Raw genomic sequence first — 12573 nt, 5'->3', positions numbered from 1 at the left:
ACCTTCAATGCTATGCCGCCTGGCCGCCTTTAAAAGTTCAGGGTAAGCCTTTCTAAATGCAGGAACACCCCCGGCTTGCAGGTGGCTCGTTTTGGAGAGCGTTTCACACCGCTCCAAAAACACGGCAACGGCAGCAGCGTGTTTACATTTGCCTGCCTTGCAACTGCAGCTGGCGGCTACACGCTGTCTACGGGAAGATAGCTACATAAAAAAAAAATTGAGTGGGTGCAGCGCTGACAGGTATTAGATAGAAATATTTCTTAGCGTTGATTTGATCGTTTTCGGTGGCGCAGTGATGCTTGTCTGCGCAATGCACCGGGGAGCTAGATTCGCTCCCGTCGCACGACACCACGTCTTTCACATTGTGTACATGGCCTGCTTCAAAAAGCTTCGTTCCTTTCCTGACATTCGCTCCTCGAAAGACTTTTTCAGCCTCATGAATGCATAGGTCGAAATCCCGCCTCTACGAACAGCGGCAGCCGCTAGCAGATGCCATCCCATCGCTGTCGCGGGGCGAGCCTTCCTGTCAGGGACGAGAAACTGGCCGCGCGGGGGAGCTGAACGCAGCCTCGACGGTGGCGGTGCCTGGCGGGTGCAGGGTGCCTATAACAAAGTCATCAACTGCCAACAAATGACATTTGTCAAAACTTCAACCCCATACGCAAACCTGCGCTCGGCTGCAGGTCCTTTAAAAAAAAGCACTTTTTATTTTCGCGATACCAATTCATTTGAGGAGAATGCAAAGGATTAAAAAGTAAACTGACTTAAAAAGGTCTGTTAATAATGGGGTGAACTGTGCATAGAATTAAAAGGAGTGCCATACGCCGTGCGACGGTGAAGAATAAATGGGCACTCTTATTTTCGTTTCCACATTTATTTTCGTTTCCATTATTTTCGTTTCCAATAAATAAATGAAACATGTGCCCCCCTCGAACAAAATTTCTGGCTACACCACTGCTCGTGTGGAATTCGCGCGGCTAGGGGCCCGCGTTTCTCGCGTGTGCTTAGTTTTCCTTCGCCCACCGCAGTAATTGAAAGCGACGGTCACTTCCCGTGCTTACAAGAGTTGAGGAACAGGGAGATTTTCGATACCGGACGAATGCCCTTCCCGGGCAGCGTATTCGCCAACTGCAGCCTGTACAGCCACATGGCTTGAAACCACGGTGAATTGATCACGGTGACTGAAGATTGTCACAAATGCTTACCTAAAAGGGATAATAAATCCTCTTAAACGGCGTTATATGCCACTAAGCATCACGATTTGCGACCTAGAAGGGAAGAAATGGAAAAAAATGAAATGAAAAAAACAATAAAATTACAGTGCAGAGAGAGCGGAGTCGAACGTCCGACCTTTCATACGCAACACGCGCCTCTAATCCACTGCGCCATAGCGGCGACGTCAACCCCTCGTTCTGAATGAATATTTATAACCAGCCTTAATGTGGCTGCTACCTGCCGGTGGGCGGCGCTGTCATCGCTGGCTGTACCGGCTGCATTTGGCGAACACGCGTCCATCGGTGGCCGTCGTGTGGTTTCGCGCGACGAGGGGCCCACGTTTCTCGCGTGTCCTTCACCTCACCCGGTGAAGGCTAATTTCGAGCGCTGAGCTAAACAAGCAAGTATACTAGTTTCATCGAATGCAGCCTTCAACTTCAGAGTCCCAGGGACGGGCGTTGCCAAAGGGGGGCCACCGCAGATAACCACCGCAAGATGGGCCACCGCAGTAATTGAAAGCGAAGGTCACTTCCCGCGCTTGCAAGAGCTGAGATAAGTATTTTTCTCGGCTGCTACTAATTGTGACCAGGGCCGAGCAGTTGGAAACGGCGCGGAGACGACGCAGTACGAAGCTTTAACTGAAAGTAGCCGCCTGTCTCACATGGGTATTTCCGCTTTTTTAACTTTTCCGCTGACGAACACCGGCATAGGGCGCCCTAAACCGGAAGGTAAGCAGCCAAGCGCCACCAGCGCGGGGATCTGTGCCCCTGCAGTAGCACGCTCCTTCGTTGGCTTTGAAACGCGCGCGCAGTAATCGAGGGCGGAACTTATGCGATGACGTCTGTCCGGACAAGATGGCGCCGAGCTGGTTTCCGGCTTCACGTGACGGCCTCTCCTCTCTTTTTCCTTCCTCCATGGGCGATGGAGAGCGCGCGGCAGCGGCGGTGGCCCCGGCACGCTAGCTATGCGCCGCTACTGCGCATGCGCAACTGGCGAGCGAGGCGGCACCTCTGAGTCACCCGCGCAGCGACGCCAGCGGCGCACCAGCTGTGCGCCGTGTGACGTCACTGCTCCTCGCGCATGCGCAGTATGGCCTTTCGTCAGCTCCACGAAATGGCTCGGCGACTCGCGTAGTGTTGCTTTCGCAACAAAAATTTGATCTTATCTGCAGAAGGCAGCTACAACATTCTCAAGCAACGCGCAGAAGGAGTTGCTGGTGGCAGTAATCTTGGCCGCGCGTCCGCGGTCTCACGCATGAACAAACAAACGTGACAAAACTTCGCGCCTATATGCTATACAGAGTACCTTAATTTTCATTTTTTCCATAACGCACCGCTTAAGCGCATACTGGTTCCAAGAGTGTGGGCGCTTGCATAACTCATGGGTTGCAGGTTCTTTTTTAGGGTGATTGCTCATGTAGAGCACATTTTTTCTCTAGATCCTGAGGCAGTTGCAGCGGGCAAGAGACGCCGACGCCCAGTACCTCCAGGGTGGCATCGTGTTCGGTGTCAGGATGACGCCTTACCAGACGAAGGCGCAGGTTGACCTAATCAACGACATTATCATGTGAGCTCTTAGCCATTGTCGACACGTTAGAACGTCACCTTTAGCTAACTTACGTGGCAGCGCAGAACGTAGCAAAAGTACGACCACCTGACTAGACATTGGCCTCTTCACTGTCGTGCACCATTTGGCTGCCAGCTATCAGGTGGTATTCGCTAGTCGCCGGTATGGATGAGGGGCTGCAGCGTTTGTCTCGTGAACGCAAGCTTACATGTTTTCTCCGAGCTGCAGCGGCGGCATCACAAAGGCATAGAGGCGCAAAGGTGCCCATGCTATAAAGTGCACATGTTACACAAGCTCAGGTGGTTCAAATTAACCCGACGCCATTCCACGGGTTGCCAGGCTTTTTTTGGCACGCAAAATGACATCAGTCGAATAATCAGTTATATGCCATTGTTAATGATTATTTCAGAATTCATTCATTGTGATAAGATTAAGAGGATGTGAGTAAAAAAGCTTCCAGAGTTTAGCGAACCTTTAGCCCCACCTCTATGCCTATTACAGCGTTGTTTTCTTTTTTCACTGTTTCTCGACTATCAATGAAGGAGAAAAACTACGATACATACTGAACCCCTGTCCGGGGAAAGTGAGACACGGACCTCTCTATTAAACGCACATGACAGCACTGAGCCAAGTTCGTGATGTCAGGGTCCATGACGTGCCGTTCCGTTTGGCCAACTACAGGACGCAGAAATTACTTTCTATGACGCTCTACGGTGATGCTTACATCAACGGTACCTCTATTTTGAAGCCGGAGAGAATTGCATGCAGTTATCGCTACAAAGCAGTAACTGCCACAAGCTTACAAGAGGCGCAACCTAGACGACACACTAGTGGTCGTTGAGCATGCCGTAAAAATGCGCATGCTGTTGTGCTCGGTCTCAACAGATCTAGGTGCGGTCGTCGATACGTCTAGCCAACATTTCTCTCTGTCTATAGAGTACAACCTACTCATCACGCAACTACGGCACTGCCAACGGCCTTCGCCTTTTCGTTCCGCAGGGACTTCAAGGTGGACATGCTGGTGGCGAACACGCACCGGAGGGAGCCGCAGGGCCCCGAGGTCCCGTGCCGAATCACGGGGCCCACCAGCTGGGACCACAAGTACTCGCGCTACGAACATCCCATTGTGAGTGGCGAGGCCGAAGGCTTTCTTTCAATCCCAGTCATGAAAGCTTGATGGTCTGTCTGGTTACAGCTACACCGAATTGCCATACCGGCCCCAAGTCTTAAAGTGACTCTAAGGAGAAACAGAAGTCGGCCTCTCTGGTTAAGTTACCGCGTTATAATAAAAAAAACCATGCACCGAAAACGGAGCTTTTATAAATTGCAAAAAATCAGAAAACGAAATAAAGGTGTCGCAGTCAACGGCCCATTTCGCAAGTGAAGTTCGTGCGTAGAAACTGATTTTGGGACGCGGATGCCAGAAACCAGGTTAAACCGCCATTCACTTAAAAATGGTGGCAACCAGTTCTTTCCGGTAAGGGTGGCAGAAATTTCAATTTACTAGCGGAAATAATTTTAAATGATATTTTCTCAGCAATAAATGTGGCTTTTGCCGTAAATATCACAGGAAAAATTTTTACTGACAACTATAATTGGTTGATGTAGACCTCAGAGTCCGTTTCACAAAACAATAAATTAAACATTTAAACTACCGTCCTAACTAATCTTCGTGACGATGCATCCATATACGCCAGTACCGTCTTAGTGCACTGGTGGCGGTCGCCACATGCCTCGCTAGTTTTTCATGTGTTCTACAAAAATAATCATCCTGATTTTCTTTCCTTTTTTAAGTGCATATTCGAAGGACATTTAGTCTATATCAGCTTTGAACGCCAAACTTCCAAGTTAAGGTCTCTGCCTCGTTTTTAAGCCGCCAACTTACAATCGTGTTTACCGACACTTATGCGAATTAATTCGCATTACCTTCCCAATATTTCAACTCCAAGACCTCGGTGATACTCAAGTGAAGGCTAAGCTATTGGACCACCTATGTTCTGCTACAAAGATTGCCTGAAAAGATAAGAATTATCAATCTCCACGAAACGGTCGTGCCTGAGCCCACAAGTATGCCACATATCTCCTAATTACAACAAAACAAGCACAGAAAATATTCGCGCTCTAAAGCCTGGTTTCGTAACCACTGAAATTCACTACTCCAGAGCCCTGATCGCGCTTTACCAAAAACAGACCTGGAGAAGCTTCATATATTAAGTCTACGCGTCAAAATTTTCACCACTAGCAGCATCGACTATAATACATAATAAAAAAATTGGTTTTTGAGGAAAGGAAATGGCGCAGTATCTGTCTCATATATCTCGGCGGACACCTGAACCGCGCCGTAAGGGAAGGGAGGAAGGTGGGAGTGAAAGATGAAAGAGAGAAAGAGGTGCCGTAGTGGAGGTCTCCGGAATAATTTCGACCACCTGGGGATCTTTAACGTCCACTCACATCGCACAGCACACGGGCGCCTCTTGCGTTTCGCCTCCATCGAAACGCCTAAGACGCCCGTGTGCTGAGGGATGTCAGTGCACGTTAAAGATCCCCAGGTGGTCGAAATTATTCCGGAGACCTCCACTATGGCTATACGCGGATGCTTTTCTACCAAGTATCATCTATTAGCATCAAGCCATAAATATCCTCTGTTTTCCATACAAAGCGCTTTCGCGACGCGTTCATGTGTTGTGCAGTATCGTTCGCATAAATTTAAGGGAAGCTATATTTTTGTCTTCCTTTCTCGCTCGCTTTTTCAAGCTCTCCCTTCGAGACTTCAAACTCCCCCATCCTCTTTCCTACTGTGTTCAACCGTACTAACATCGGCTTATATACATCGGCACTGTGCAGCGTGACACGGTCGAGCTCCTCTCCGAGCGGGGCTACCTGAACCTGAGCCTCCCGGTGTCGGTGTCCTTCTCGCTCAAGGGCTTCTGGTACACGCCTACGAAAGGCGACCAGGACTCGGACTTTGCGCCGGGCAGCCCTTGCCGAGTGAACATCAGTGGCTCCCTGGGCAGCTACGCCCAGGTATACTCTCGCTCGCGCGGTCATTTCACTCAGCCTTTCAGGCAAAGCGCATCTAAAGCGATGCTACTTAGGTTCCGGAGTTCGCACTAGTTAACTGGTGCTACACTGCGCGCGTCGATGCCGTTCATTGTCGTAAACATGCGCCACCATAACGACAGACGTAGAGCTGGTAACACAAGAAGGAAACGAAGAGGACATCACTGCCGCTAACTTTCGACTTATTTTGTAGCGAAAGCTACACTATGCTAGTCACCAGAGCATTTCGGGCGGTCGTCCCAGGCCAGTACTGCGCATGTGCCGTAATCATGGCAACCGGTTGCCATAGTTGTTAGGCGCCGAACATGCTGTGCTCGGCGCCTAACGTATCCTTTGCTATGTATATCCTGGGCTAGCTGAGCTAAGCCACAGCATTTTTTTTATTCAGTGCAAATACAGGTCTATATACAGCGATAGCATGAATATAACTTTGCACAGTGCAACCACAGAGCATCTCCCACTCCACCGCACCTTCAAACTTTTGCCCACGCCATCAAGAAAAGCCACCTTTTTCTTCGACAGCGGTACCGAGGGAAGGCTCGCACAATTGTCTGTCCAGTTTCCTGTTTGTTTAGCTTGCATGGTCTCCGTGTTGGATGCTTTCTAATCCTGCTAGTTTCATTGCATTGACTGAAAATCGGACTTCATGCACCTGGCTCGCAATCCGCACCTTGCCCTGCAAGGTTTCTTTTGCCATCTTTATATTTTTCTCATGTTCGCGTAGCCTTTCATTTAAGCACCTCCCGGTTTGGCCTATGTAGACTTTACCGCACGAAGATAACAAGGAATATACAACGCCTTCTGCGCAATCAAGAAACGGGTTTTTGTGCTTCTTTCTACAGGTTAGCTTGTTAACGGGAAAAATATTTGTGATGTTACAAGCTAAGCTGCCTTGTAAGTTAACATGCACGAAGAAGCACAAGAACCCGTTTCTTGACTGCGTAGAAGAGGTTTTGTATTTCTTGCCATTGTTCTTTCCAGTTAAGCTGCCCTTATACCACCATACTTCAGTTGCGATTCACAGGAAGGCATGGTGTTATTTCTCAGCGCATACGCAATGATGAAGCATGTGTATTCTCTACGGGGACAGCGTCAGTTTATGCCTGCAACTTTTTCTACAGGTCTGCAGCCACCCCGACTACCGAGACAATCTTACGGCCATTGACGAAGGCCATTTCATTAATTACACGTTCAACGAAGAGAAGAGCCTCACCTTCACCTTCGACAGCCTGCAGACTATAACGAAGAAGGTACGTGCAGCGCATACGGACTACAGGACATTGAGATGGAGCAGAGACCTCTGCTGCTGGAATTCCATTCAAAATATACCGGCACACATCATGACTGGCCATAGCAGTTGCTCTGGCCAATCATGTCTCTTATCGTAAGCACTTTTGCGAGGTTCATTAAAGATTCCTTCCTTCCCAGTGACATACCTGCTCATTAGCATACAGTCATAAGGAAACGCATACATTAGGCTAACCTTTATTCGCCAATAAGCTACGCGGTTTTGTGGCTTATAAATTGTATTCTTGCCTCGTAGTCTGAAGGTCCTTGGTTCAGTGTCCCGCGCCTTCGGAAGAAATTTCTTTTTCTCTACTGCAGATGTCACTATCTAATGGTCTACTGCTGACGTCATGAGAAACGATGGTGACATCACAGGGAGTTTTCAGGTCATTGCTGCTAAGAAACGCTGCCGGGTTTTGTTGCCGCTGAGCCATATAATGCTTTCCGATTAAAAAGAATAAAATTCTGCTCCTTACGTTCCCATACTACATTCACACTATGCGGCGCTTTTTTTTTTTTTTCACTGACTTGGAGAAAGCGCCGCGGCTACCGATGAGGAGAGCTGAACTTTTAGATCCTTAGCTCAGGAAGGTGGCGAATAACTTTGAAGAGGACTGAATTTGCCGAAACCGGCTTGTGTGGCTGTTAGTAAAAACAAGGAAAAATTGCGAAGACACTTTGGCAACTAAAGTGTTGAGAGGCGAAAGCCGAGGACACTATGTCGTGACGACTTCAAGGTGGATGGGGCGTCCCACCGTTCCCGTGGCTACATCGATACGCAAATTATACACCTTTCGGGGATCATAAGTATTAGTTACGCTTAATTAGACATTTTTCCATCTAACACAAATCCGACTTTTTTCTGACCATTCTGTGACAATTTTCACTATGCCGTGACGACTTCCCGTGAATGTGACGTCACACCGGTCCCGTGGCTATATCGACGTCCGCGCTATTTCGACGCAATTTCGACATTTTTGGCTATAATTAATTAATTAATCTAGAGCCATCAAAATTGGCTTCTAGGTTCCTTTTTTCCTCCTCTATCTGAAGCAATCATTGGTTGTCTTATATCATTTTTAGTTCCCGAGTTAAACGCGTGTGACACGCTTTGTTAACGGACAGACAACAGTATGAGCCATAAAGGCTTTCGCCTTAAAAATTGTTTTCAGCCTAGTTCGACTTCGTTTTTCTCTTTGCCTTGCTCTGATCTGCGTACGCGCGCATTCGCAGGCTGTGCTGGCCCACCACGCGAGCCCCCTCCTCAGCTTCGCGCTCTTCGACGTCGACTTCGAAGACGTGCACGACGAGTGCCCCGGCAGCGTGTACGGGCCTTTCGACCGCGTGGCCGGGGTGCGCTGGCTGACGGACCGCTTCAAGGAGCTCCTGCTGGCCAACGACACGGGGACGGCGGAATCACCCGATTGAACGGGATAATCTCGATTGCTTCTACTGCTGGACTGAAAGAAGGAAACGTGTCCGCATTAGACCTCGAACCTATTCTCTTTTCTCTTGCTTTTTTCTAATATACTATCGTGCAAGTCTACTATTTATTTATTATTTATTAATTTATTTCTTTACTTATGCATAAACGTCCACAACTTTCAGACAACAGCTGGAAAGCGGGTAAGCTGGAAAGCGAAAGGAAAATTTTCTTCTATGATAGAGGTGATTACTAATCACTATCTAGCGAGCTTGCCAACTATTTACAAGACGTCATATTCATGAGCCAGCGTTTCGATGCTACTGCGCTGTGGGACATATTTAAGCAGAAGCTTGATGTGCTCATCGACAAATATGTTCCTTTCAAAAACATATCAGCTAAGCGGCGCAAGGACAAGCCGTGGGTAACTCGGGAAACTAAACTATTGATTAAGAAAAAGCGTCGTCTCCTAAACACGTACAAAAAATACCGGGACGCAAAAGTTCTTGAAAAGGTACGTGCTCTTGGAAGAGACATAAAAGTTGAAAATAAAGCTGCGAAAAAAAGATACATGAATGAGTTAGGTGCTAAAATTGAGAGTAATCCAAAAGAACTGTGGAAATTTCTTAAAGTTAATGGCCGTGAATCAGTTGGTATTCCGGCACTGAATAACGGCGCTGAACCTATAACTGATGATTTTGATAAGGCATGCTGTTTCAATGATTATTTTAAGTGTTTTCGCAGCAAACTCGCATCATGAAATGCCAGTCATGGATGCCCATGTGCAAGAGACAATGCCTGAGCTAACAGTTACATACAACGGTGTGTTAAACCTGCTGAATAACATAAAGGTGTCTTCGGCAAGCGGGCCCGAAGATGTTCCCGGTCATGTCTTGAAGGTCTGTGCTGAAAGCATTGCTCATTACTTAGTTATTCTATACTCGAAATCGTTAGATACAGGAATAATACCCCAGCAGTGGAAAAACGCTAACGTGGTGCCCATTCATAAGGGTGGTCCTAAAAACATAGTTGCTAACTACAGGCCGATTTCGCTTACAAGTATTAGTTGCAAAACGCTTGAACACATAATATATAGCGCATTGATGAAGCATTTGGAACCAAATGAATTTTTCACTCAAGCTCAGCATGGTTTCAGATCAGGTTACTCGTGTTCGACGCAGCTCTTAGAATTTAGCCATGATATTTTTTCATCATTTGACAAGGGTCTACAAACGGATTGCATTTTTTTAGATTTCAAGAAAGCGTTTGATTTGGTACCTCATGATTTACTACTGTATAAATTATCTTTGATCAAGATTCCAACTTCCCTTCTAAACTGGCTTCAATGTTACCTGCAGGGACGCAAACAACGTGTATTGATTAATGGGTCCCAGTCTGATTATGTTCCTGTATCTTCGGGGGTACCGCAGGGGTCTGTTTTAGGACCTCTGCTGTTTCTAGTTTATATTAATGACATTTCTAAATATATGACCTGTAAAATACGTTTATATGCTGACGATTGTGTTGCCTACCATGTTATTAACAGTTCTTCAGATTCTTGTCATTTGCAGTGCAACTTGGACCGCATACAACAATGGTGTTTGAAGTGGCAGATGTTTCTGAACCCAATAAAATGTCAGTTCATTTCTTTCACGCGCAAGCATCACCCTTTCTTGGCTGAATACAAACTAGATTCTACCCGACTTTCCAGAGTTACTAACTATAAATACCTCGGCGTTTACTTTTCGTCTAATCTCACCTGGAATGAGCACGTCGAGCACGTTTCTGCTAAAGCTTATGGCATGCTAAATTTTCTAAGAAGAAATTTTAAAATGGCACCACTAAAAGTTAAAGAGCTTCATTATTTTACCTATATTCGGCCAATATTGGAGTATGCTTGTGTTGTTTGGCACCCCCCTACTTTAAATTTAACAGACATGCTTGAGCGTGTTCAGAACTTTGCCGCTCGGTTTGTTTCAAGTAATTATGATTTTAACAGCAGTGTTACTAACATTAAACTAACGCTGGGATGGGAGCTGTTACGGAAACGCCGTACCAACTCCCGGTTAGAAATGCTGTATAAAATCTTTCACCGAAAAATAAAAATAGATAAAGAAAATTATTTACTTCCACCGCATTTCAGGTCAAACAGACTTGACCATGGGTGGAAGATTAGAGAAATTAAATGCAAAACTAACACTTATCAAAACGAATTTTTCCCATCTACCATTCATGACTGGAATCGCCTGCCCCTTGAAATTGTTGAGTTATGTTCCGCGCGTTGCTGTCGGATGTATGAGTGCGCAGTTGGCTTTTTTTTTTCGTCATGTCTTTTTTGTTGTTTCATATTTCATTCATTTTGTACTTGCTGTGTCATGCCTTGTTGTATTGCTTTTTTTTTTCTTTTTTCTTCCTCTTTTTTTTTCCGGCCTAATCTCCTGTTATGTATCCTCATCCCCCCTGCAATAATGCCTTCGGGCGCTGCAGGTATTTCCAATAAATAAATAAAAGCAATTAAATACACTTAGAGAATCACACTGATCAACAGGTTTTCACTCGAATTATCATGGCCCACCCAAGCACCGGGTAGTTAATTAGAGGAAGGTTGCTGGCATACATACTACGAGACAGACAAAACAAGCATAGTTGTTGTTGTTGCTGCTGCTGCTGCTGCTGCTGCTGCTGCTGTTGTTGTCGTTGTTGTTGTTGTTGTTGTCGTCGTGACTGAGAGAAGGAAGAAAAGGAAATTGCACGGGACTGCCTACTGGCTCGAGCCAAGCCATCACCGCTGCCACGTGCAGATAGAAAGGTGTTAAAAGATCAGAGGAAGAGAGAAAGGAAGAAAAGACGCTTGTTAACAACAACTGCGTCCGCCGGAGCGGACGCTGCTCAAAAGACAGATGAGCGGCCGAAGCCGCGCTCGCCGAAGCGAGTTGGGAAGCTCCATTGGTATTGCGATTTCTAACGACGCACCCAAGTGATCCCGGGAACGCATGCAGATTCCTGATAGAAAAATTTCGTGGCTTACTTTGTGCGCTCACCGAATTTTGAAAGCGCAGATGAAAACAAACGACGACAGAACTGTACAAAACAAGCACTACTCGCTACTTGCTTTATGCAGAAACGTCTTCGGTTAACAGCCCGCCTACGCGGTAGACATCGAAACGAAGAACGTAGTCGCCAAAGACAGAACAAAAGGAGCAAAAATTTTGCGACGATTACTCTTATCGGTAATGCGATTTTGGAGCGCAGCTGCTGCGGTAGCTCAGCCATAGGCGACCGCAGAGAGGAAACGCAGTGTCAAAGAACATTAGTGTCACGCAAATTTTCTTTGTGCACAAGACAGCGTAAATATGCTATGCATGCAAGTGCTCGCCGCCGCGGTGGCTGAGCGGTTATGGTGCTCGGCTGCTGACCCAAAAGACGCGGGTTCGATCGCGACCGCGGCGGCTAGAATTTCTTTGGAGGAGAAATTCTAGAGGCCCGTGTACTGTGCGATGTCAGCGCACGTTAAAGAACCCCAGATGGTCGATATTTCCGGAGCCCTTCACTACGGCGTCCCTCATAGCCTGAGTCGCTTTGGGACGTTGAACCCCATAAAACCAACTAAAACCAGCATGCAAGTGCTGGTTACGGAGCGACAATGGTAGTGTTTGGTTCGAGATTCTATGTGGTTAGAGAAAGGATTGGTGCACATAAAGGCGCTAATCACTGTTTATGTGCACGTTTTGCCCGTCAGCTGCACTCCATTGTACTTATGGTGCACTCATGACATGCACTGCTGACTCAGCAGTTGTTTAATGTGCAAATCCTAAAGCACACATCTAGGGTGTCTCGCGAGCGAGGACGGGAATCGGGGCTGTGCTCGCATACGGGACCTGCATTCGGCGCTGCTTATCTTAGTTGGAACAAGGTGTCCATAGCTGCATCCCAGACTGGCAGAACCATTGATATGCTGTAGAGAGCTTGATCACGCACTAAACATTGTTTTATAAGAGGCACAAAAAATCCCTCGTCCTGGT

General features: G+C 47.0%; 1 protein-coding gene across 1 annotated transcript in view; it reads left to right on the top strand.

Moving 5' to 3' along the window:
* LOC149348504 (uncharacterized) overlaps positions 1 to 8622 on the top strand; it is a 28300-nt gene extending 19678 nt beyond the window's left edge. The window contains exons 8-12 of the mRNA XM_089541778.1: positions 2654 to 2781; positions 3781 to 3907; positions 5626 to 5805; positions 6963 to 7091; positions 8362 to 8622. Of these exons, the coding sequence (XP_089397904.1) occupies positions 2654 to 2781; positions 3781 to 3907; positions 5626 to 5805; positions 6963 to 7091; positions 8362 to 8556 (759 nt within the window). The 3' untranslated portion in view covers positions 8557 to 8622. The remainder of the gene's footprint in view (positions 1 to 2653; positions 2782 to 3780; positions 3908 to 5625; positions 5806 to 6962; positions 7092 to 8361) is intronic.
* The last annotated feature ends 3951 nt before the right edge of the window (positions 8623 to 12573 follow it).

The sequence above is a fragment of the Amblyomma mixtum genome, chromosome 4, assembly GCF_055824585.1.
Source record: "Amblyomma mixtum isolate Tamu chromosome 4, ASM5582458v1, whole genome shotgun sequence".
Taxonomy (NCBI): Eukaryota; Metazoa; Arthropoda; class Arachnida; order Ixodida; family Ixodidae; genus Amblyomma; species Amblyomma mixtum.
The sequence above is the reverse complement of the archived record's forward strand: the minus strand, read 5'-3'. Positions and strand labels throughout refer to the sequence as shown.